Below are 26,581 nucleotides of genomic sequence, written 5' to 3' on the forward strand. Positions count from 1 at the left end.
CGTATCATGCTGTATATCATTTTAATCAGCAGAAGCTGTTTGTGCATCCTGTTATATTACATTGCGTCTAAGACACATTTTTGCGTAAAACCCCGCCACAAAATAAGACGCTTTGCACTAGAGTCCCACCACTTTAATGGCTGTTTAGTGTACGATGACACTTCTGTACATCCCAAAGCTGTGCAATGAGCCCCACTCAATCAGAGATTGATGGCTCCTCTCGTAGTTTTGTAGGGGAATGTGTTTTGTTTTTGTTTTTTTGTTTTTATTTAAAAAAAATAAATGAATTATATATTCTATATATAGAATGTGATGAACCCAAAAGTTCAATATTAGGCTCAAAGCCCAGGGCTGAATGAGTCAAGACATTTAAACTTTTCCGTTGTGTACAGATGTGTCCTCTTACATCATTGTTCCATGTGCTACAAGTCACGTTACACATAACACGCGAGTGCCGTGTAACATGGTAGCACTGAGCATTTTTTTTTTTTTTTTAGTTTTTCCCCATGATAATGTGTCTTAGACGCAGAGTAGTGTTTTAGCACGCACAAGCAAGCAGCTTCTGCTGATTAAATTGATATACTGTGTGCCTATATTCTGTGTGTGATTGCGACTGTGCAGTATTTGCATACAAAATGCTATGCTACAGTGATTTCATGGAAACATTTCAAATGCAGATAGAGCTGCAGTTACAAACAGAATATAGGCATGCTGCATCATTTTAATCAGCAGAAGCTGCTTGTGCATCCTATTATATTACTTTGCGTCTAAGATGCATTTTCGTGAAAAAATAATGAAAAAAAGATGCTCAGCGCTACCTAGTCCCACCACGGCAAGGCGCAACTTCAAAGACTGTTTAGTGTGACTGCAGCAAAGATGTAAGAGGACACATCTGTAGAATCCATTTCCATGAATGGTGCTTTATATAGATGTGTCCTCATACATTAGTGCTGCTGTCGTCCCAAACATCCTGCGCTGTGTGGCTGGGCTTGGGCCAAGCGGCTTTTTTTGCATCTGCTTCACTCAGATGTGCATGTTAATCACAAAGCAGTATGACAAAACCGCTTTACTAAGCTGCACCGAGTAATTTTGTATGCAACAATTGTATGTATATGTGTGATTGAGTCTGAATTTTGTATGACCGCTACATGCTGAGTTGCACATTGTGTACGGACTCAGTCGCACACAGATATACAAGTGTCACATATCAAATTAATCAGGGCAGTCTTGTGAAGCATTTTTTGTCGCATTGGGAATTAAAAAGCAAATTTGAGAGAAAATTGTGAAAACGACTCTACACCACTCAGTACGGCTCACTCACATCCGTCATCTCGCCACATGGCGTGTTGAGGCTCGGTGTATGAAGACACATCTGTAAATGGTTGTTAAATATAGTGTTTTGTTAAAGGTATAGTCTTGTGACCAGGCATCATTTTATTTGGCCCATGAGTGCTACATATACATATGAGTCTGTCCTCATGTTTGTCGCTGGCCATGCGGGTGCACTGCGTACGCACCCGCGATCCATAGGATCGCATGGTACGCATGCTCCCTCGAATGAGTCACACACAGCGGATATGCTGAGGAGACACTCATCTATATATGAAGTTCTGGGTAAATGGACAAATCTGCACTGACACAGATAGCCTTATAGAAATACGGGTATGTTTATTAGTTGCGTCTTTCATGCATCATTTCTGAAATTTGAACATACAGAAATAATTAATCCTATTCCGGTGTGCATTTGTTGTAATACGTTTAGATGAACACACCTATGAAGGAAAATGAGAAGCATATTCCAAGAATACTGACATGTCCTCTTCCACTGTACAGATTATGCACTATCATGGGGTTGTGAAATCCATGTTGGGTCTTGGCCAGTTGTCAACTGTGATCACGCAAGTTAATGGAGTGCTTAATAGCAGGTGAGTATCCGCTTAGTTTATCATTTGAAATTAAGAAGTTTGATGGATCTCTGAAGAATCATGAAAAAAAAAACAACCTCTCACAAGCCTAGGTGTTCCTTGGTCCTTGCATGTCCTTTCCTCAGTTCTGCATTCAAGCCTGAGAAGTTCTATATAGTTGCAGTACATCAGTTGCAATACTGTCCTCACACATGTACCGCAGACTTGCCGTCTTTAAACATCTACTCTCCAGGAGAGCTGGAGAAGAGATGCAGGTGATACGTTGGGGGACGGGCTCTACATGTCATTAGGCCATGCCCCCCATCATGACAAATTATGCAAATGCAAGCCTGTGTGAAAGTGGTGATGCTAAAATGCCAACATTTTAGCCCCGTCCTCTCCATACGGATGATTCCCAGTATTATCTCCCCATACTGCCCGCATCACTAAGAAGTGTGTGGCATGCGGGAGATCCACACACTCTTCTGTGGGTGTGGGGGAGTACCTGAAAGATTGTGAATCTCCCGCAACTTCCGGAAAGAGTAGGGGCAGATGTGTCATACATCTTGCCTCATTACGTCATGCAGCCGGAAGATGCCTGACGTGAGTGAGCTAACAGGTTCCGTGCATTAACACAAGCAGCAGACTATGCTGTTTAAAATGATATGTGGCATACCTTTATTCTCTGTTGCATCTGCGAATGTATCTGTGTACAAGATGTAGCGTAGTATTTTGTATGCAGATATAGCCACGATCACACACAGAATACAGTCATGCCAAATATTTTAATTGGCAAAAGTTGCTTATGTGTCTTATTTGCATCATTTTTGAATAAGATGCATTTTAATGGAAAATGTTGCAAGAAAAGACTTGGCGTTACGAGGCTGTTTAACATGCAGGGAGGCTTTAAGTTTAAAATTAGGGCATACAATTCAATAACCAGTAATGCTTAATCACCCCACAGGGGGCTGATCTCCACCGGGCTGCAATCCCTGACCTCCTGGTGATTGATGGCTGATGACACCAGGAGCAGGGGCTTAGGTCTGGTGGTAGTGGAGGGCGGGGCTTGGTCTTAATTCCGGCGCTGCTGAACAGTCTGACTTATATGAACTACATCAGCTGCAGCTCATAGAACCCAGTTAGGGCTGACGGCGTAGCAGGGGAGTGGCTTCACGTAGGATGCGCTCCCTCTGTTAGTGCAGTCTGGACTGCAGTCCCAGGTGTAGAAAACACATCCTCCTGATACTGACTGTTTGGCTGTGAATAGCAGGGAGTGCTTCCAATAGGAAGTCACTGCTTTTCCTAGGCATTCCCTGAGGGTGGCGGATTTTACTCGTGGGCTGCAGTCTTGCAGCCCATAGGTAAAATCTTCCACGGTATCGTGACAGCCATCACAATGCCAATGTCGGAATCCTGACCTATGTAAGTATAGCACGGGCGTTAGGTTTAGGTGGGGGGTAGTTTAGACGATCCCCGGGGACATTAGGGTAAGGCTGCGGGAAAGGTGAATTAAGGTTAGGCACTCACGGGGAGGATTAGGTTTTGGGGGAGGGGAGGAGGGAATTAGGTTTAGGCACCACTGCAGGGAGGTTAGGTTTAGACACTGTAGGGGGAGGTTAGAGTTAGGCTGCGGGAAGGGAGAGTTAGGAGGTACGGGAGGGGGTAAACAGCCACAACTCACCCCTGTCGGCTTTCAAAACTTCACGATCCCGGCGTCTACCTTCTGTGAGGGCAGGCTCTTGTCTGAGGTCTGTGTACAAAGTCTACAGTGGTGATAAGTGAAAGCTGTCTAGATCCATGTACAGTATGTACATGCTCAGTCTTACTCTACATGTCATTGTCCTGAGTTGCTGATTCCTCTAACAAGAAAGGATGGCCGCCCCACCACCATTTGTATGTATTTCAGGAAGTGAAATTAATAATAATCTATGCTCAGTAGGACAGTTTTAAAACGTGGAGCAATGTGGGCACTATATTCTCAGTTCTTATAGTGTACAGAGAATACCCATCCATTTATTGCTGACATCCTTCACATTAACAACTTCCTCTGCAGCCTTACACATGCAATAGGTAGGTTAGTGGTTTTAGAGGACAGGATCTCGGGGCTACTAGGGCTACACTAAGCGTAAGTGATTCTTTTGTTGTTATAAAGCCTTGTTCATGCTCTTGCTTCTCTAGGCCTGACTGGACAGCGGAATTGAACACTTATAGAGTAGAGGCTGCCTGGAAGCTTTCACAGTGGGACTTAGTGGACGAATATCTATCTGCAGGTAACAATAATAATATCATGAGATGCTTCTTATGATTCCTTCTTTTATACTGGATATATTTAGCAGAATAGTGGTAAAGAAATAAGATACATCTAGCTGTGCGCCCCTGTCCATATCAGCCCTGCTATCTAAAAGATAATCCGCCAATGTGCAGGGAAATGTGTGAACAGTCAGTTCCAATGACCATTCTGACACCTGCAGCTATCAATTTCATTGCCCATACACCACAGCAGGGAAGCTCTGTCCCCTGGCTGTGGTGGCTGCTGGCTCCAGGCTGCATATGAGATCTGGCGAAAGTAGCGAGATCTGGCACATGCGTAGTGGAGCCAGGCAGGGGGAGATAGCACGTCAGCACTAAACTGATGCGCTGTGGGCTCTGGCGGGGGTCGTTGGAGGGAGGAGTTTTCACTCCCTCGCTTCAGCAGACAAGATGTTAATACATCTTGTTGATGTTCCTTCCTGCTTTGCCTCGATAATGAGATACATGCGTTATAATAAGTCTCCCCCATTATTGCATTGTCTGCAGTCTTTGGTCAACATTACACTATCAACATTATCACTGTTGACATCACTGTAAGGATGTCCCACTCTTTTCCTTAAAGTGACGGGAGTGAACAGTGAGAAGTAGCAATTGAGTCCAGAAGCCTCAGAGGTGTTAAATAGGGTCTGCAGGCCAGAAGATGACTCAAGATGGCCCTGCCTAACTTTGTCCCATGTGCCAAAACAGGAGCTTTTACCTAGTAGTATTCGTTCTGTAGATTGGTAAAAGTGCTGTGACTGAAGGATAACCCCAGTTTTACCGGGACGCTGGGTCACAACCTAAACAGGAGCAGCTGGTGATCGCTCTAGGAGATCCCAGCCATTCTGATCAGTGGGCTCTGAAAGATGGCAGAGCAGTATTTCATCTGGTAGATGCTTGTAAATTCACAGCGAGGTGCTGGCAGACATAATAATTCAGAAAGGAAAGCATCTTGGCACCAATGGAGGGTTTGTCAGGAAAGGTGGCAGGAGCACCGTGCAGTCCACAGAGATCTCTTACAGTGGCCCCTTTCAAAGTCTTGTTAACTAGCCTGAATGGGACTAGGTAAATAGCCTGAAGGAGAAGGATTATATGTTTACTTTGGTTATATTAGGCACTTACTAGCATGTGAGATTTCAGGTTAATGACAAGCTTCTTCTCAAGGCAGACTCGCTACTTTACAGAACAAACAACAATATGGAAGGTATACAACCCTGGGCGCTTCAATTTAGTGAAAACATATTACATATACAATACGTTCCTTTTATGAAATCTCTCCAGTGTCCATCTTCAAATCCATCAAATCCATGACTCCATTCAAAGTGACATGGTGCATATAAAAAAGAAAATACAAAAATACAAATAGTGTAATACAGTTTTTTAAACACAGTGTAACCATTCGTGTGAAGACTGTTATTTTTTTCTGTCGTGAAAGTAACTGATGAGTAATGTTTGATGTGTTGAAAGTGTACCAAGACTCTCACAATAAATGCTGAGATGTGCAACAAAAGGTTTCTTTGTACTTGAAGTATTCACTGTGTTTTTTAGACCAATAGAAATAGTGTATCAACAACAAAAGGCGTACCCCACTCACTATAGTTGTGATGTAAAGAAGGCTTATAAAAGGTATCTTTAGCTTCTATGATGGACCAAGAAGAAAAGGTGTACCCTACTCACAATAGCATGGAAGATTTGAAGCACATCAAGGTATCTTTTGAATGTCTCCTATGGAACTCGTCAGGCTGATTCAATCGATGCATCAAACTCGTATGTCCCACTTATAGTTCCACAGTCCCACTCCTTCTGTCTGTGTTTTTTTTTTTTCTTTCTCTAGCATCCATAAGGGTTATTGGGGAGACTTAGTAGGATGGGGTATAGACGGGGTCTAAAGGAGCCGGTGCACTTTAAATTTCTTCACTGGGTGTGCTGGCTCCTTCCCTCTATGCCCCCTCCCACAGGCAGTTTAGAAAAAAGTGCCCTCAGGAGAGGATGCACACTCTGCAGCTCCAGAGAGTTTTCTTCAATTTATTTTAAACATTTGTTATTTTCAGTATGCTGTCTGGGCAACAACATAACTGCACCGTGGGAGTTAGGGGGTGGACGGTCACCGGCCTTGCGAGGTGCAGAGCCGCTTTCCCGCTGCAGGACCACCGTCCTACGTGGTTATTACTCCAACCTGTTTGTGGTTCCAAAGCCGGACGGCTTGGTACGGCCCATTTTGAACCTAAAGTCCTTTAATCCTTACCTAAAAGTTTTCAAGTTCAAAATGGAATCCCTGAGGGCAGTGATTGCGGGTCTGGAAGAACAGGAGTTCATGGTTTCCCTGGATATCAAGGACGCCTACCTTCATGTTCCAATTTGGCCACCTCATCAGGTTTTTCTGAGGTTTGCCCTACTGGACGATCACTACCAGTTCCAGGCACTACCCTTTGGCCTATCCACAGCTCTGAGGGTATTCACAAAGGTGATGGTGGAGGTAATGTTCCAACCCCGGGTATAGGGAGTCAATGTTGTCCCTAACGTGGACGATCTTCTGATAAAAGCAAGATCCAAGGAGTTTTTATTGCTCCATATCGACCACACTATCCAACGTCTGTCACGCCATGGGTGGATTCTCAATCTACAGAGGTCTCACCTGGAACCGACTCAGCGGCTCCTGTTCTTGGGGATGTTACTGGATACGGTGGCCCAGAAGGTGTTCCTCCCGTAGGACAAGGCGAGAACACTTCAGGAGATGGTCCGCATGGTGCTCTGACCTGATCGTGTATCCATACATCTTTGCATCAGATTGTTGGGAAAGATGGTCGCCTCCGAGGAGGCAGTCCAATAAGGGAGGTTCCATGATAGAACATTTCAATTGGTTCTCCTGAGCAAGTGGTCCGGTTCACATCTACAGATGCACCGGATGATTCGGCTGTCGCCTCACGCCAGGATTTCCCTCCTGTGGTGGCTGCAGTCCTCCAACCTTCTGAAAAGCCGGAGTTTCGGGATTTAGGATTGGACCCTCCTCACGATGGATGTGAGTCTACCCAAGAGACGCAGTTCCAGGGCAGGTGGTTAGCCCACGAAGCCCTCCTTTCAATCAACATTCTGGAACTTCGGACGATCTACAATGCTCTGCTTCAGGCCTCTCCTTTGCTTGCGAATCAAACAATCCAAGTTCAGTCGGACAACGCCACAGCAGTGGCGTACATCAATCGACAAGGAGGGACAAAAAGCAGAGCCTGCATGAGACAAAGTTACTCCTCTGGGCGGAAAGAAATGCAAAAGCAATGTCAGCAATCTTCATTCCGGGAGTAGACAACTAGGAAGCGGGCTTCCTCAGTCGTCACAACCTACACCCGTAAGAGTGGGGACTCCACCATCAGGTGTTTCAGCAGATCACCCACCGGTGGGGCTGCCCGCAGATAGTCTTGATGGCTTCTCATCTCAACAAGAAGCTTCGCTGGTATTGCTCTTGAACCAGGGACCCTCAGTCAAGGTCAGTGGACGCACTGACGTCGCCTTGACCTTACCGGCTGGTCTACCTGTTTCCTCCGATTCCGTTGCTCCCAAGGGTGCTCAAGCGAATCAGAAATCAAGGAGTCCAGGCAATTCTGATTGCCCCGGATTGGCCTTGGAGGGTGTGGTACGTGGATCTCCTGGACATGTCCATCGAAGACCCTTGACCTCTACCACTAAGAAGCGATCTTCAACAAGGACCGTTCGTCTACCTGTACTTACGGCGACTTTGTTTGACGGCATGGAGGTTGAGCGGAACATCCTAGCTCACAAGGGCCTTTCCAAAAAGGTTATTGCTAACGTGGTTCAGGCCAGGAAACCTGTGACGTCAAAACACTATCATCATATCTGGAGAAGACATGTTTCTTGGTGCGAGATATGCACCTATCCACCTGCAGAGTTCCACTTGGGACGTTTCTTACATTTCCTGCAGGCTGGTGTGGATAAGGGCTTGAGTCTGGGTTCCATTAAGGTCCAGATTTCAACTCTCTCCATTTTCTTCCAGAAGAAATTGGCACTGTTGCCAGAAGTTCAGACCTTCTTGCAAGGGGTGCTCCACATACAACCTTCTTTTGTGCCGCCTACGGCGCCCTGGGATTTGAATGTGGTGTTGGACTTTCTACAGTCCTCCTGGTTTGAGCCTCTGATGATGGTAGAAGACAACTACCTCACATGAGAGACAGTGATGTTACTGGCCCTGGCTGCTGCTAGGCGTGTCTCAGAATTGGGGGCCTTACTGTGTAAAAGTCCATACTTGGTCTTTTATGAGGACAGAGTGGAGCTCAGGACTAAGCAGCAGTTCCTGCCGAAGGTTGTCTCTGCTTTTCACCTGAATCAACCTATTGTGGTTCCGTCCAGTTCTGACGCTTCTGCCTCCGGAGGCATTGGATGCTGTGCGAGCCTTGAAGATCTATGTCATGCGGACGGATCGGATCAGAACGATGGATTCCTTGTTCGTACTTTATGATGCACAGAAGAAGGGTTGTCCTTCTTCAAAGCAGTCCATTGCTCGTTGGCTTAAGCTTACTATCCAAGAGGCCTATGTATCGGCAGCCTTACCTGTTCCTAAGTCTCTGAAATCCCACTCTACAAGATCTGTGGGCTCTTCCTGGGCGGCTGCCCAAGGAGTCTCGGCCTTGCAACTATGCTACCTTTGTGAAGTTCTGCAAGTTTGATACCCTGGCCAAAGAGGATACCCAGTTTGGGCAGGCGGTGCTGCAGCAATCTCCGTACATTCCCGCCGGTTCTGGAAGCTTTGGGATGTTCCCATCGTACTAAGTCTCCCCAATATCCCTTATGGATGCTAGAGAAAATAGGATTTTAATAACCTACCGGTAAATCCTTTTCTCGTAGTCCATAAGGGATATTGGGCGCAGGCCTCAGTGCGTTGACTTTTCTGCAGGTTCTCTATTATGTGGTTACCTGTTCAGCTGTTGCTGTTACCAGCCGTTGCTGGTTGTTATATGTTCGTGGTGTGCTGGTGTTAAATCTCACCTCTCTTTTTGTTGTCGTGTTCCTTCTCTCATATAGTGTTCATTCTAGCACCCTGCACCTTTCAAAAGCTGTGCAGTTCCTCTTTCCCGCCTGGGGTGTCGCTCTCTGCTGTGGTGCTTCTCAGCACACTCTGATCTGTTACTCAGTGCTGTGATACAGGCCTGTGTGTGCTGAGAAGCACCAGAGCAGAGAGCGACACCTCAGGAAGGAAAGAGTAACTGCACAGGATTTGAAAGGTGCAGGGTGCTAGAATGAACACTATCATATATGTTCTTTCTCCTTCGGGCACTGTTTTACCTATAACAGCCTGTGGGAAGGGGCATAGAGGAAAGGAGCCAGCACACCCAGTGAAGAAATTTAAAGTGCACCGACTCATTTGGACCCCGTCTATACCCCATCGTACTAAGTCTCCCCAATATCCCTTATGGACTACAAGAAAAGGATTTACTGGTAGGTAATTAAAATCCTATTTTTGGATGCCAAATTGTTCCTGGTTATTATATCCCACATACAAATTGGAATGATTGGGAGAACAACCTTATAAAGATTTAAAGTGAAACATACCTTAATGTGTTTTGAAAACTGTGAGTGGGACATAAGAGCCTAATACATCGATTGCATCAGCCTGACGAGTTCCATAGGAGACATTCAAAAGATACCTTGATGTGCTTCAAATCTTCCATGCTATTGTGAGTGGGGTACGCCTTTTCTTCTTGGTCTATCATAGAAGCTAAAGATACCTTTTATAAGCCTTCTTTACATCACAGCTATAGTGAGTGGGGTACGCCTTTTGTTGTTGATACACTATTTCTATTGGTCTAAAAAACTCAGTGAATACTTCAAGTACAAAGAAACCTTTTGTTGCACATCTCAGCATTTATTGTGTGAGTCTTGGTACACTTTCAACACATCAAACATTATTCATCAGTTACTTTCACGAGAGAGAGAAAATAACAGTCTACACGAATGGTTACACTGTGTTTAAAAAACTGTATTACACTATTTGTATTTTTGTATTTTCTTTTTTATATGCACCATGTCACTTTGAATGGAGTCATGGATTTGATGTATTTGAAGATGGACACTGGAGAGATTTCATAAAAGGAACGTATTGAATATGTAATATGTTTTCACTAAATTGAAGCTCCCAGGGTTGTATACCTCCCATATTGTTATTTGTTCTGTATGGTATTTAGATGTTTGGTGACATCTTAGGGAGGTAAACAATTCAAGGCAGCTATATTCAGCGCCAGTGTAGCAGGAATTCTCCAACCCCCCTTGTTTCACAGACTCGCTACTTTGTCTATTGCTCACAGAGTGCCACTCCTAAGGTGCAATATTACACTCCCCATAGTTATCTGATGTCAGCTTAGTGAATTTCTGTGATGTAGACGTTTATTATTTATTATAAATGAAATTGCTACTAGATTTTTTTTCACCACATTTTAAGACTTTATTGAAACTGGTAAATTCCCAATGTGTATTTCATGATGTACACATTGCACTGTTGTGTAGATGTGTCCTCATACAGCTTGCCACAATACGTCATGCAGTGGGCGATGCAGATAAGACACACAAGCAGACTCTGATATGATATGCAGCATGCCTATATTCTGTGTGTGGCCGCATCCGTATCTGCATATGAAATGGTAAACTGTTTTCTAGAAAAACACTGCAATGTAGCATTTCATATGCAGATACAGTCACAGACAGAATATAGGCATGCTGCATATCATTTTAATCAGCATAAGCTGCTTGTGGGTCCTATTTACGTAATTTTGTAAGTAAAATCCATTTTCTCTGACGTCCTAGTGGATGCTGGGAACTCCGTAAGGACCATGGGGAATAGCGGCTCCGCAGGAGACAGGGCACATCTAAAGAAAGCTTTAGGATCACCTGGTGTGCACTGGCTCCTCCCCCTATGACCCTCCTCCAAGCCTCAGTTAGATTTTCTGTGCCCGACGAGAAGGGTGCACACTAGGGGCTCTCCTGAGCTCTTTGTGAAAGTTTTAGTTTAGGTTTATTATTTTCAGTGAGACCTGCTGGCAACAGGCTCACTGCATCGAGGGACTAAGGGGAGAAGAAGCGAACTCACCTGCGTGCAGAGTGGATTGGGCTTCTTAGGCTACTGGACATTAGCTCCAGAGGGACGATCACAGGTTCAGCCTGGATGGGTCACCGGAGCCGCGCCGCCGGCCCCCTTACAGAGCCAGAAGAGCGAAGAGGTCCGGAAAAATCGGCGGCAGAAGACTTTCCTGTCTTCAGATAAAGGTAGGCGCACAGCACCGCAGCTGTGCGCCATTGCTCTCAGCACACTTCACACTCCGGTCACTGAGGGTGCAGGGCGCTGGGGGGGCAGCGCCCTGAGACGCAATAAATCAATAGAAAACCTTTTATGGCTAAAATAAATGCATCACATATAACTCCTAGGCTATATGGATGCATTTAACCCCTGCCAAAACATACAAGAAAACGGATGATAAGGACGCCGAGAAAGGGGCGGAGCCTATCTCCTCAGCACACTGGCGCCATTTTCCCTCACAGCTCAGTTGGAGGGAAGCTCCCTGGCTCTCCCCTGCAGTCACTACACTACAGAAAGGGGTTAAAAAAGAGAGGGGGGCACAAATTAGGCGCAGTATAAACAATACAGCAGCTATAAAGGGAAAAACACTTATATAAGGTTATCCCTGTATATATATAGCGCTCTGGTGTGTGCTGGCAAAACTCTCCCTCTGTCTCCCCAAAGAGCTAGTGGGGTCCTGTCCTCTATCAGAGCATTCCCTGTGTGTGTGCTGTGTGTCGGTACGTTTGTGTCGACATGTATGAGGAGAAAAATGATGAGGAGACGGAGTAGAGTGTCTGTAATAGTGTTGTCACCCCCTGGGGGGTCGACACCTGAGTGGATGTACTGTTGAAATTGCGTGACAGTGTCAGCTTTGTATAAAAGACAGTGGTTGACATGAGACAGCCGGCTACTCAGCTTGTGCATGTCCAGACGTCTCATACAGGGGCTCTAAAGCGCCCGTTACCTCAGATACAGACGCCGACACGGATACTGACTCCTGTGTCGACGGTGAAGAGACAACCGTGATTTCCAATAGGGCCACACATTGCATGATTGAGGCAATGGAAAAAGTTTACACTCTTCTGATAATATAAATGCCACCAAAAAAAAGGGGTATTATGGTTGGTGAGGAAAAACTTCCTGTAGTTTTCCTGAATCTGAGAAATAAAATGAGGTGTGTGATGATGCGTGGGTTTCCCCCCGATAACAATTGATAATTTCTAAAAAGTTATTGGCAGTATACCTTTTCCCGCCAGAGGTTAGGGTGCGTTGGGAAACACCCCCTAGGGGGGATAAGGCGCTCACACGCTTGTAAAAACAAGGGCTCTACCCTCTCTGGAGATGGCCGCCCTTAGGGATCCTGCTGATAGAAAGCAGGAGGGTGTCCTAAAATGTATTTACACACATACTGGTGTTATACTGCGACCAGCAATCGCCTCAGCCTGGATGTGCAGTGCTGGGTTGGCGTGGTCGGATTCCCTGACTGGAAATTTGATATCCTAGATAAGGACAGTATATTATTGCCTATAGAGCAATTAAAAGATGCATTTCTATATATGCATGATGCACAGCGGAATATTTGCCGACTGGCATCAAGTATAAGTGCGTTGTCCAATTATACCAGTAAAGTGGTCAGGTGATGCGGATTCCAAACGGCATTTGGAAGTATTGCCTTAAAAAAAAGGGAATGTACCCCAGGTCACCTCTCAAAATAAGACGCCGTATTATCAGGCGCAGTCCTGGTTGGCAAGCGGACAAAAGGGTTCCTCTTTTCTGCTCGTGACAGAGGGAGAGGAAAATGGCTGCAGAGATCAGCCAGTTCCCAGGAACAGAAACCCTTTTCCGCCTCTGCCAAGCTCTCAGTATGACGCTAGGGCTTTACAAGTTCAGGCACGGTGGGGGCCCGTTCTCAAAGAATTTCAGTGCGCAGTGGGCTCACTCGCAAGTAGACCCCTGGATCCTTCAGGTAATATCTCAGGGGTACAAATTGGAATTCGAGACGTATTCCCCTCGCCGTTTCCAAAAGTCTGTTTTACCGACGTCTCCCGCTGACAGGGAGGCAGTTTTGGAAGCCATTCACAAGCTGTATTCCCAGCAGGTGATAATTAAGGTACCCCTCCTGCAACAGGGAACGGGGTATTATTCCACACTATTGTGGTACCGAAGCCAGACGGCTCGGTGAGACCGATTTTAAAATCTAAAATCTTTGAACACTTACATACAGAGGTTCAAATTCAAAATTGAGTCACTCAGAGCAGTGATTGCAAACCTGGAAGAAGGGGACTACATGATGTCTCGGGACATCAAGGATGCTTACCTTCATGTCAAAATTTACCCTTCTCACCAAGGGTATCTCAGGTTATGGTACAGAACTGTCACTATCAGTTCAGACGCTGCCGTAGGGATGGTCCACGGCACCCCGGGTCTTTACTGAAGTAATGACCGTAATGATGATATTCCTTCGAAGGAAGGGAATTTTAGTTATCCTTTACTTGGACGATTCCCTGATAAGGGTGAGATCCAGGGAACAGTTGGAGATCGGTGTAGCACTACCTCAGGTAGTGTTGCGGCAGCACGATTGGATTCTCAATATTCCAAAATCGCAGCTGGTTCCGACGACTTGTCTTCTGTTCCTAGGGATGATCCTGGACACAGTCCAGAAAGAAGGTGTTTCTCCTGGAGGAGAAAGCCAGGGAGTTATCCGAGCTAGTCAGGAACCTCCTAAAACCGAACCAAGTCTCAGTGCATCAATGCACAAGGGTTCTGGGTAAAAATGGTGGCTTCCTACGAAGCAATCCCATTCGGCAGATTCCACGCAAGACTTTCCAGTGGAACCTACTGGACAAATGGTCCGGGTCGCATCTTCAGATGCTTCAGCGGATAACCCTGTCACCAGGGACAAGGGTATCCCTCCTGTGGTGGTTGTAGAGTGCTCATCTTCTAGAGGGCCGCAGATTCGGCATGCGGGACTGGGTCCTGGTGGCCACGGATGCCAGCCTGCGAGGCTGGGGAGCAGTCACACAGGGAAGGAATATCCAGGGCTTATGGTCAAGCCTGGAGACATCACTTCACATAAATGTCCTGAAGCTAAGGGCCATTTACAATGCTCTAAGCTTAGCAAGACCTCTGCTTCAAGGTCAGCCGGTGTTGATCCAGTCGGACAACATTACGGCAGTCACCCACGTAAACAGACAGGGTGCCACAAGAAGCAGGAGGGCAATGGCAGAAGCTGCAAGGATTCTTCGCTGGGCGAAAAACCATGTGATAGCACTGTCAGCAGTTTTCATTCCGGGAGTGGACAACTGGGATGCAGTTTTCCTCAGCACGACCTCCACCCGGGAGAGTAAGGACTTCACCCAGAAGTCTTCCACATGATTATAAACCGTTGGGAAAAACTCGACAGGTATTGCGCCACGTCAAGGGACCCTCAGGCAATAGCTGTAGATGCTCTGGTAACACCGTGGGTGTACCACTCAGTGTATGGGTTCCCTCCTCTGCCTCTCATACCCAAGGTACTGAGATTGATAAGATGGAGAGGAGTAAGCACTATATTAGTGGCTCCGGATTGGCCAAGAAGGAATTGGTAACCGGAACTTCAAGAGATGCTCACGGAGGATCCGTAGCCTCTACCTCTAAGAAGGGACCTGCTCCAGCAAGGACCTTGTCTGTTCCAAGACTTACCGCGGCTGCGTTGACGGCATGGCGGTTGAACGCCGGATCCTGAAGGAAAAAGGCATTCCGGATGAAGTCTTCCCTATCCTGATCAAAGCCAGGAAGGATGTAACCGCAAAACATTATCACCGCATTTGGCGAAAATATGTTGCGTGGTGCGAGGCCAGTAAGGCTCGACGGAGGAAATTCAACTGGGTCGATTCCTACATTTCCTGCAAACAGGAGTATCTATGGGCCTGAAATTGGGGTCCATTAAGGTTCAAATTTCGGCTCTGTCAATTTTCTTCCAAAAAAGAACTAGCTTCAGTCCCTGAAGTTCAGACATTTGTTAAAGGGGTACTGCATATACAGCCTCCTTTTGTGCCTTTAGTGGCACTTTTGGGATCTCCAGGTGGTTTTTGGGTTCCAAAAGTCACATTGGTTTGACACACTTAAATCTGTGGAGTTAAAATATCTCACAGAAAAAGTGGTCATGCTGTTGGCTCTGGCCTGGGCCAGGCGCGTGTCAGAATTGGTGGCTTTATCCTGTAAAAGCCCTTATCTGATTTTCCATTCGGACAGGGCGGAATTGAGGACTCGTCCTCAGTTTCTCCCTAAGGTGTTTTCAGCGTTCACCTGAACCAAACCTATTGTGGTGCCTGCGGCTACTAGGGACTTGGAGGACTCCAAGTTGCTAGACGTTGTCAGGACCCGGAAAATATATGTTTCCAGGACGGCTGGAGTCAGGAAATCTGACTCGCTGTTTATCCTCTATGCACCCAACTAGCTGGGTGCTCCTGCTTTTAAGCAGACTATTGCTCGTTGGATTTGTAGTACAATTCAGCTTGCACATTCTGTGGCAGGCCTGCCACAGCCAAAAATCTGTAAATGCCCACTCCACAAGGAAGGTGGGCTCATCTTGGGCAGCTGCCCGAGGGGTCTCGGCTTTACAACTTTGCCGAGCAGTTACTTGGTCAGGAGCAAATACGTTTGTAAAATTCTACAAATTTGATACCCTGGCTGAGGAGGACCGGGAGTTCTCTCATTGGGGGCTGCAGAGTCATCCGCACTCTCCCGCCCGTTTGGGAGCTTTGGTATAATCCCCATGGTCCTTACGGAGTTCCCAGCATCCACTAGGACGTCAGAGAAAATAAGAATTTACTTACCGATAATTCTATTTCTCGTAGTCCGTAGTGGATGCTGGGCGCCCATCCCAAGTGCGGATTGTCTGCAATACTGGTACATAATTATTGTTACCAAAAAATTCGGGTTATTGTTGTAGTGAGCCATCTTTTCGAGAGGCTTCTCTATTATCATGCTGTTAACTGGGTTCAGATCACAAGTTGTACAGTGTGATTGGTGTGGCTGGTATGAGTCTTACCCGGGATTCAAAATCCTTCCTTATTGTGTACGCTCGTCCGGGCACAGTATCCTAACTGAGGCTTGGAGGAGGGTCATAGGGGGAGGAGCCAGTGCACACCAGGTGATCCTAAAGCTTTCTTTAGATGTGCCCTGTCTCCTGCGGAGCCGCTATTCCCCATGGTCCTTACGGAGTTCCCAGCATCCACTACGGACTACGAGAAATAGAATTATCGGTAAGTAAATTCTTATTTTAATGTAAAAAGTCGCACAAAAGGACTCTGCGCAACCAAGTCAAGCCACTGCATGGCTCGACTAGAAAAGCTGTTTAACGTGCAGGGAGGCTAGATGCAAGTGATCACATCTGTATTAGGTACATATGTGTCATGAGAGCATTATTATTCTTACTTTGCTTGTATTCTACGTTTCGTGCTAAATTCAGCACCTTGCAGAGAATGGGGGAGCTGTTTTACATATATTTTAAATACAAAACATTAGTGAAACATGAAAAGATTGTGCAGCATCAGTTGTGTCCTGGACGTCAGAGCCAGAAAGTGTATGTGAGCGAGATTATAGACCATACTGGATGGTAATTAGCAACTACAGTACTTGCTCATAACGCAGTGTTTGCCAGCAGTAGGCCACTCATATCCATTGACATTTGCCAAGTATCCAGTAGTGTATAGAGCTTTATACCGAGCGACCCCATGCGTTTTTAAATGTTTAAAAATTTCACTTCATATATGTTTTATGGTTTGCTTTTTGCTTTCTTCTTTTACTAGTGTATCAAATTAAGTTATCTTAAAGATGTTTAAGAGGACATTTACTAGCTTAAACTTAAATGTTTAGAAACTACTTTGATCTGTCTTTACAGAGTACTTCTGTACTTCCCAACCATGTATTTCTGTCGCCTGGTAGACTCGCTTATTTTCACTTTATAATATGTGAAGTAGTAAGGGAATAGATAATAGTGATATATGTATGTCATGATGATAAATGTCAGGTACTTGGATACGTTTTACTTGCTTGTGTTAGGTTAGAGCACTTTAGTTTGGTTCTATAGATTTACATGTAGATTGCATGTATTTTTTGACAGAAAAAAAATCTACCACCTGGAGCATTAGACTGGGACAACTGCTGCTCTCAGCTAAGAAGAACGTGAGAGACGAGTTCTATGACTCTCTGAAAGTGGTCCGTGCAGAGCAGATTGTACCTTTATCAGCTGCAAGCTTTGAGAGAGGGTCCTACCAGCGTGGCTATGAGTACATCGTAAGGTACACATCAGCATTGTTTTACCATAACTGCTCTTGCTGATTTGCTTACAGCTACACCTGAGATGGTGTATATGGTATGTTACAGTTGTATACAGACAAACAACAACACCTTAAGGCTTGCTCATGCGCTAACCAAATTTTCAATCAACCAGCCAGTTGAACAATTAAACAACCAATTAGCCAATCTGACCGGAAAGTAGGACATTTTCCCATGCACTGAAACAATTTGAATTATATTTTGGTGTGAACTGTACATGTCCCTTTAAATCTGTATTATCAGCTGCTTTATAGAGTTACTTTATGATGGCAGAAGAGTACGATATGTTTGATCAGATGTCTTGTAGCCATGTCACATGGTTGCTATAATGTTATTGTTCCTTTCTTCTGATCTGCCAAGGCTGCACATGTTGTGCGAACTAGAGCATAGTGTGCGGATGCTGCTCCAGAATCCTGTTGATGACTCTTCCCCAGACTCTCTAAACTGGCCAGCACGGCTAGAGATGACGCAGAACTCTTACAGAGCAAGGGAACCCATCCTAGCACTACGCAGGGCTTTACTGACAATTGGTAAAACGTACGTTGTTCATCATAAGTAGTATGTTTGTAGTTATGTGAACTTGTGGAAGGCAGCAGGTAAAGGGACATTAGAATGATTTTTTGTTAAAATAAACCATGTTTAATGCAGCAATCCCACATAGGTTATATAGGTTTTTTATTTTTCTAAGCTATCTTTCTACAAATAATTATCTAATTTCAGTACATCATGGCAAGGCAAACAAATATGGCTGACACTTCTCTCACCATGTTATATGATGGCAGAGGGGGGAGAAGAAAGGTAGACGAGGATGTTACAGTGCACAAAAGAAGATCTAAACTTCACTCAGGCTAATTCTGAGTCATGCACTGCTGCGACTGCTTTAGTGTCTCTTGCTGTAGTTGCGTCTTTATGCTCATGCTAGTAAAAAACAGTCTGGTGTACAAGTGTGCAACTGAATGTGCAAAGATGTGGCCGACCACTCCGACCATATTTACCATTGGACGCACTATTGTAACTTGCACCTGCCCTATGCTAGGTGTAAGATCTTCATCTGTGTATGGCCTCCAATGTAAGTGATTAAGCAACCAGTTATGTGGCACTCCCACGTCCATAAAACAGTACACCTCCATGCGTATGATAATCCAATGCCTAGTCGCCTCTCAGGAATGACCATTACACTTCCAATACTTTTCTGAGACCATGCGTCTCAATTTCTCTGCGTCTTTGTGCTCATAAAACGTGGGAGCTACCTAGGCAAATGTGCAGTTGAAACACATTGAACATTTGCGAGAGAAATTGTAAATATTAGGACTATAGCTTGCTGCAAGTGATTTTATATAGAAAAATATTTTAGTCATGGGATTGCTTCTTTAAACCGAAAGTAAATTTAAATCTATGTCCAATTTATCTAATAGAATGCATTACATATCCTATGTATGTATAATAAATACATAATATGCACACACTATAATAAGTTGCTGGTTAATAAGTGGGACCTTGAGCTTACATCTTAGGGCTGATTCAGTCCTCGCCACAGGTCTGTGTCTGCTCGCAAATTCGTGGTTATCTAGAATCTGTGGCAGCACAAAGTAAGTTCTGTGCATGTGCAAAATGTTCCTTGTGATCTTGCCCCCACTTTCCCTCTGCCGCTGCCTGTTTAACAGGCAACTGTTTTGAGTGGGCAGGGGGAGGCCTGCATTCCCAGAAACCGGCTGGCGCTCCTGTTTTTTGGGAAGGGAAAGTCAGGGGTCTGCGCGTTACTATGCAGACTTCCTAGCCTCGCAAGTCCTGCTTCCATTGGCCAGCTGAGTAAGTTGGAGCTTACTCAGCTGGCCATCTGCATAGAATGATGATCGTGATGTTGGATCCTAGCTTGCAACATTGGTTGTAGTGCCGGGATCGTAGCTACAGATGGAGCTGCGCTCATACAAGGTGGCCCCATCGCAAACGAGCACTCCCGTCATGACTAGGCGATCCGTCATCCAAGTCATGCCGGGAGTGCACAGAGACACTCCCATTCAGAGCGTCTCTGTCGGGGCGCGCGGACGGAGACGCTCCCCATTCAAGTGAATGGGGCGCGTCTCCGTCACGGGCGCGTACGCCCAAGCAGATAGGGACACTGTCGGCGATAGGCGCGCACAGACGGAGCCACGACTACCGTGGCTCCATCTGTACCAGCAGGATGTCTCCTGCATGTCCCTCCTTCAGATCGGACAGAAATATAATGCTGCCTGCATGCAGCATTGCTTTTCCGTCCATCTCTGAATCAGGCCCTTAGTCATCTAGAAATGCTACCTGTTAATTCTATATATAATTTCCTATTTTTCAGACCTAATCACGCTGATATGATTGGTGAGTGCTGGCTGCAGAGTGCCAGAGTTGCCCGTAAAGCAGGTCACCATCAGACTGCATACAATGCTCTTCTCAATGCAGGAGATTCTCGGCTGTCCGAGCTTAACGTTGAACGTGCCAAATGGCTTTGGTCTAAGGTAAGCAAAGATTGTTTTCTCCATTACAGGCAAGTAACCACAAAGTAGCATTTATTATGTTCCAACAAAGGGTTGTCATGGGAGGGAATTATCAACTTCATGGTTCATTACATAAATATCTGCCGTATTAATATCCTGGTGTAACTTGTACAGTGCATCCGGAAAGTATACACAGCGCTTCACTTTTTCCACATTTTGTTATGCTACAGCCTTATTTCAGAATGGAATAAATTCATTTTTCCCCTCAAAATTCTACACACAATACCCCATAATGACAACGTGAAAAGTTTTTTTTTTTTGTTGTCGAGCTTTTTGCAAGTTTATTAAAAATAAAAAACTAAGAAATCACATGTACATAAGTATTCACAGCCTTTGCTCAATACTATGTTGATGCACCTTTGGCAGCAATTACAGCCTCAAGACTTTTTGAACATGATGTCACAAGCTTGTCACTCCTATCTTTGGGCAGTTTCGCCCATTCCTCTTTGCAGCACCTCTCAATCAAGCTCCATCCGGTTGGATGGGAAGCGTTGTTGCATAGCCATTTTCATTTTCAGATGTTCAATCAGTTTCAAGTCTGGGCTCTGGCTGGACCACTCAAGGACATTCACAGAGTTGTCCTGAAGCCACTCCTTTGATATCTTAGCTGTGTGCTTAGGGTCGTTGTCCTGCTGAAAGATGTACCGTCGCCCCAGTCTGAAGTTAAAAAAAGCTCTTGAGCATGTTTTCATCCAGGACAGCTCTGTACATTGCTGTATTCATGTTTCCCTCTATCCTGGCTAGTCTCCCAGTTCCTGCCGCTGAAAAACATACCCGCAGCATGATGCTGCCACCACCATGCTTCACTGTAGGGATGGTATTGTCCTGGTGATGAGCAGTGCCTTGTTTCCTCCAAACATGACGCCTGGCATTCACTCCAAAGAGTTCAATCTTTGTCTCATAAGACCAGAGTATTTTGTTTCTCATGGTCAGAGTCCTTCAGGTGCATTTTTCCAAACTCCAGGCAAGCTGTTCTGTGCTTTTTACCAAGGAGTGGCTTCTGTCTTGCCACTCTACCATACAGGCCTGATTGGTGGATTTCTGCAGAGATGGTTGTCCTTCTGGAAGGTTCTCCTCTCTCCACAAAGGAATGCTGTATCTCTGACAGAATGACCATCGGGTCATTCAGACTGCATCGCTGCTTGCGGCAGCGCTTGCAGTCTGAAGCTCTTTGGGGCACGCGCGCACCCTGTGAAGCCCATTGAGATGCGAAAGTATCTCAGGGCTGCAATCGCCTCTGCCTGATATATAGGCAGAGGTGGCCACGGGGCGGGAGGGGGCGTGCCAACGGTGTTATAACGCTGTTGGTGGGGTGCAGTCCGGACAACGCAGGCGTGTCCGGACTGCTGTGGGTGCGGGCCACGGCGGCTGCGTGATGTCACATGCAGCCGCTGCGTCCCGTGCCAGGTAGCCGCCTACCAGTGCAGCTAGGCTACGCAGGCAGGGAACTACTCGGCGGGTGCAAAAGCATCGCCGCATTGCGATGCTTTTGCACCCGTGCAGGCGGGTGGCAGGGCCTGACATGCGGGGCAGACTAGCTCTGTGCTGGGGGTCTTCCCGTATATCAGAGTAACTGATCGTAGATATGCTACATTTAGCACATCTACGATCAGATCTGAATGATCCCCCGTGGTCTGCAGCTTTTACTTTTTATTGCATCTTAAGGTGAGTACACGCTAGACGATGTGCTCTGAGCGACGTCGTTTAGTGTTTCCCCCTCCCGGGCCGGGCAGTCGGTGGCCGGGCATACACACTGAGCGATATGACAACCAGTGATGTCATGCCGCTGTGGGCCATGCAGGCAGCTCTTGGACGACAATCTAGATTGAGCATGCATGCACGGCAATCAGCGAGGGTCATTAACGACCCACGGGGACGTGCAACGGTCATCGTTGTCGGCATACACACTTGCTGAGAAAGTGAACAACGTCACTCAGGAAGGGTGAAAATGAGCGACGTCGTTCATTTTGTCGGCAAGTGTGTATGCACCTTTAGACTATGTGGCTATGTGTGCGGCTAGGAATAGCTAATAAATGTGTACACGGTCATTTTCAAATGGGCTCCCAATATGGAGCTCAGCACGCAGCAGCCAGTTTAAATATCTACCTCTTGCTGTGTCTTATCAGCCAAGGACACGCTGCACTCGGTAATTATGTGAGCGGCAGTGGACACGCTACACTTGGTGGATCTGTGTGTGGTCTGATGTGCCTTGTTTGACTATCCTCTATAACATGTTTCTCCTGGATAACTAGGCTTCCTCAGGGATTGTGGTCAACCTGGCTGCCAGATCCCACGCAACTCCTTCAGTGTCAGGCGTTTTTTTTTGTTTGTTTTTTTGACGAAAATGCATCTTAACCGCAATGCAATGTGGCTAGGGCGCACGAGTAGACTGTGCTGATAAATTTGATATTTGACACCTGTATATTGTGCGTGACTGAGTCTGTATACAAAGAAGAACAGAACTTGGAAAAAAGCTGCGGCTTAGTCTTCAGAGACTCCGTCGCATACAGATATACAAGTCAAATTAATCAGCACAATGTCCTGGTGCTTCCTAGTCGCATTATGTTGCAACTAAGATGAATTTTCTGCTAAAAAGACACCAGCCGCTAGTAGAGTCTCACAGGACCTGTTTGATGCGACTGCAGCAGTGATGTAAGAGGACACATTTGTCTGATGTCTACTCAAAAGCAGATTTTTGTTTCTTTTCTGCAGCCATGTGTTGTGTTCTTTTAGATGGGATTACTGAAGAGCTGCTCTTTATTCACTTGTCTAACAGGGTGATGTGCACCAGGCCCTTATCGTCCTTCAGAAGGGTGCAGAGTTGTTTCTACCAGATGATGGGGCTCGCCCAGAGCAGCAGCTCATACATGGCCGAGCCATGCTACTAGTGGGGCGTTTCATGGAGGAGACCGCCAACTTTGAAAGCAATGCCGTCATGAAGAAATATAAAGTGAGCTCAAAGAGATGAGGCCCTTGCCTATGACTGGGCTTTGCTAGCAATTAACTTATCTAATTACATCAAACACTTTCATAATTGGTCATTACTGACAAATGGAGGGTAAACTGGCAGACACAGTGGTGCTGTTAGCTGATAAGTTCTAACTGATTCATATTGTATTTCATTACCTTGTAAATTATACAGGATGTAACCAGTCTGCTGCCAGAATGGGAAGATGGGCACTTTTACCTTGCCAAGTATTACGACAAGCTGATGCCTATGGTGACTGACAACAAGATGGAAAAGCAGGGTGACTTGATACGTTACATAGTGTATCACTTTGGAAGGTGAATGCCTTATTTTATTTATATACATATATATATATATATATATATATATATATATATCACTAATGGTCATGTAACTAGCTCTCCAGGCAAGGGGCCTTTTGTTCTTATTTCCGCCAGGGCCCAGATTGTATCCACAAAACACCTTGGACTAATACCTCCACTATTATTACACCTACGAAAACAGCTTCTAGATAGGGTTGTGTATATTTTCTCTTCGTGATCAGGACCTGGAAGTGACGTAACGAGAGAGCTGTAGATAATTTCCGCCCTTACAGCACCTAAATGTTTTCTCCGTTCGTTTGAGGTTATTTTGTTTTTCCTATGCACTATTAGACCTTCGCGGGCACTCTTCGCTCGCCACGCTTCGGGCTCTGTGTCTCGCTCCACTCCGATTCGCTCGCCACAGGTTACTAGTCCAAATAGTTTGTGACATGGACCCAAGGGCTTATGGGAACGGTCCTCTTCACAAAGGGAAACTAGACGCTACCAACTAGATAGTCTGCCTCTTAGAAATTGTAGCTGTTGGTGTGTTTGATAGTAGCACCACCTCTTATTGTTATTTCCCTTTATCTAATACGTGGAAATGACTCAAATTTTCAAAACTGTTTTCCAAAATATTAGCCTCATTGTGCATTCGCTGCAAAATGTTATGTATTTCCTGGTGGCTTCAGGTGTTTCCAGTCCCACCCTGAGTGCACCTAATAGCAGAAAGACTTTTATTTTGTTGTCCCAGTTCTAGTCATGAACTATAAATTGTAGAAAATGCTAATTTACGTTTAGTGTGCAGAACTGCAAAGGAGCAGCTTAACTGGAAGACTATAGCCAGCATTTGGCAACTCTGTTTTTGTTTTATATTTTTGGGATGCATATTATATTTAACAATTGTCCAGTTTGAAAGAAACTTTTATTTTATTAGGTCTTTGCAATATGGAAACCAGTTCATCTACCAGTCAATGCCTCGGATGCTGTCTTTGTGGCTTGATTTTGGAGCTAAAGTTTACGAGTGGGAGAAAGGTATGAGTTTCTTATGTTTGAATACTATTTTAATTTTTTCATTTTTGTTTATTTAGGTCACAGAAGTGTGTATTCTGCATGTTTGATTATATCACTTTTAATATTGTCATTTTCAGCTGGACGGGCAGATCGAGTTCAAATGAAAAATGATTTGATTAAAATAAACAAGGTTATAACGGATCACAAAAATCATCTGGCTCCCTATCAGTTCCTAACAGCCTTCTCACAGCTGATCTCCAGAATCTGTCACTCTCACGATGAAGTGTTTGCAGTGTTGATGGAAATTGTGGCAAAGGTCTTTGTGGCTTATCCTCAGCAGGCAATGTGGATGATGACTGCAGTATCCAAGGTAATATATCAGTCGTAAGATCTGGTTGTACTGGCTAGAGATGAGTTGTTATCTTGAAATCAACAGGAAATAGGCTTTATTCCATTTTCTGTTTACTCAAACAAAATATTAAAGCAGTACATTTTTGTATTCTTTATTCTATACCCACAGCCTAAACCTAGATTAAATTGAGATTTCATACACTCAGAGTCGAAAAGTTCCCCAGCGTGTTAGCTGGATATGTACAGATGTGTGCTCCTACAGGTAGCCTCAGTACGCCCTGCGGTGCAAGATGACTTGCGCGAGAGAGCTGTGCCGAGCGGCTTTTTTGTGCAAATGTGTGTCTTAATTGCAGTGCCATGCAACCAACCACTTAACAAGACTGCACTCATTAGTTTGATATGCGACACACATTTGTGTGCACCTGAATCTGTATACAATGAACAAATGGAACTTTAGACTCAGTCGCACACAGATATACAAGTGTCGTCAATCCGTGCAGTCTCATGAAGGTTTTGTAACATCGCTTTCCGATTAAGACGCAAATTTGCGCAAAGATGATGCTCGGCACAGGACCTGGAGCGGAGAGAAGAGGTGTATGGCGTGACTGCAGCAATATTGTATGAGGACACATCTTAAGTTATCAGTGACTGCTGGGAGTGACCGCAAACCATTTGGTCATAATACTCAGAGATTACTGCTGTCTGTCTGTTTATGGCGTGCTGTACCGGCAGACTAATCACATTATATTTGTGTGAACATGAGCCTGGACAACCAATGCTGGTTTATGTGATGGCTTCACATTGTTTCCACAGTCATCCTATCCAATGCGTGTAAACAGGTGCAAAGAGATAATTGATAAGGCCATTCACCTGAAGTCTGCTCTTGGGAAATTCATTGGAGATGCCACACGGCTTACCGACAAGCTTCTGGAGCTGTGTAACAAGCCAGTAAGTACAGATTTATGTTTCTTGCATCATAATCCACAATCTAGGTTACTAGCTAATGTCTGCTGCAGTTTGTCGAGGGTGTTAGGTGGTGCTTGCAATGAAAAACTGGTGGCAGTATACCGATAGCGGGATCCCGGCCACCAGTATGCCGGCAGCGGGGCGAGCGCTAGAAAGCCCTTTGTGGACACCCACAGAGAGAAAAGCCTGTTGTGCCAGTATTCCGGCAGCTGCATTTCAGCGCTAGTTGGGATTCCGGCGTCTGCATTGTGATCTCCGGGATCCCGACTAGCAGTGTTGTAACCATTTCCCCTTGCACTAGGCTACAGAAACTTGTGGTAAGAAGGATCATCCTAGTGTGTAGAATTAGAGAGCTCTAGGGGAATAAAATCAAATGTAGGTAAACCAGAGAGAGGTTACAATAAAGAAGGTTGAAGAGTCATTGCATTAGGGTTTAATACTGACTTTTGTGGCATGATTTCAACAAGGTGATGAAAACATTCCGTAGATATTCTAGTCCATAATGACATGGTAGTTGCTGCAGATATGTCAGCTGCACGTTTCTGCTGCAGATAAACTATTCCAGCACATTCCAGAGATGCTCTATTGGACTGTGATATGGATGAGCCCACTGGAGTGCACTAAACTCGTTGTCTTCTTCTTGGGACCACCTTGTGATGATGTGTGCATGTGACATGAGGCTAGATGTATGGTTAGTGAGTATGGGGGAGTAGTAGTAGCAGTGACAAGCGCCCTCTGTCATTATCAGCGCTGCTATCTTTAATATAGCATGCCGATATGCAGGGCAATGTAAGACCGGTTAGTGGCACTGACCGTTCCGACACCTGCAGCTATCGATTTTGACAGCTGCAGTGTATCGTTGCCCAAACATCACAGCAGCG

General features: G+C 45.4%; 1 protein-coding gene across 2 annotated transcripts in view; it reads left to right on the forward strand.

The window, feature by feature from the left end:
* Window positions 1-26,581, forward strand: part of ATR (ATR serine/threonine kinase) — a 449,883-nt gene that overhangs the window by 339,760 nt on the left and 83,542 nt on the right. For both annotated transcript variants that reach the window (XM_063915996.1, XM_063915997.1), the window contains exons 30-39: window positions 1,834-1,925; window positions 4,083-4,174; window positions 17,360-17,537; window positions 17,935-18,111; window positions 19,904-20,063; window positions 22,879-23,052; window positions 23,245-23,387; window positions 24,307-24,404; window positions 24,521-24,753; window positions 25,548-25,682. In XM_063915996.1, the coding sequence (XP_063772066.1) occupies window positions 1,834-1,925; window positions 4,083-4,174; window positions 17,360-17,537; window positions 17,935-18,111; window positions 19,904-20,063; window positions 22,879-23,052; window positions 23,245-23,387; window positions 24,307-24,404; window positions 24,521-24,753; window positions 25,548-25,682 (1,482 nt within the window). The remainder of the gene's footprint in view (window positions 1-1,833; window positions 1,926-4,082; window positions 4,175-17,359; window positions 17,538-17,934; window positions 18,112-19,903; window positions 20,064-22,878; window positions 23,053-23,244; window positions 23,388-24,306; window positions 24,405-24,520; window positions 24,754-25,547; window positions 25,683-26,581) is intronic.

Source organism: Pseudophryne corroboree, chromosome 4 (assembly GCF_028390025.1).
Source record: "Pseudophryne corroboree isolate aPseCor3 chromosome 4, aPseCor3.hap2, whole genome shotgun sequence".
Classification (NCBI taxonomy): domain Eukaryota; kingdom Metazoa; phylum Chordata; class Amphibia; order Anura; family Myobatrachidae; genus Pseudophryne; species Pseudophryne corroboree.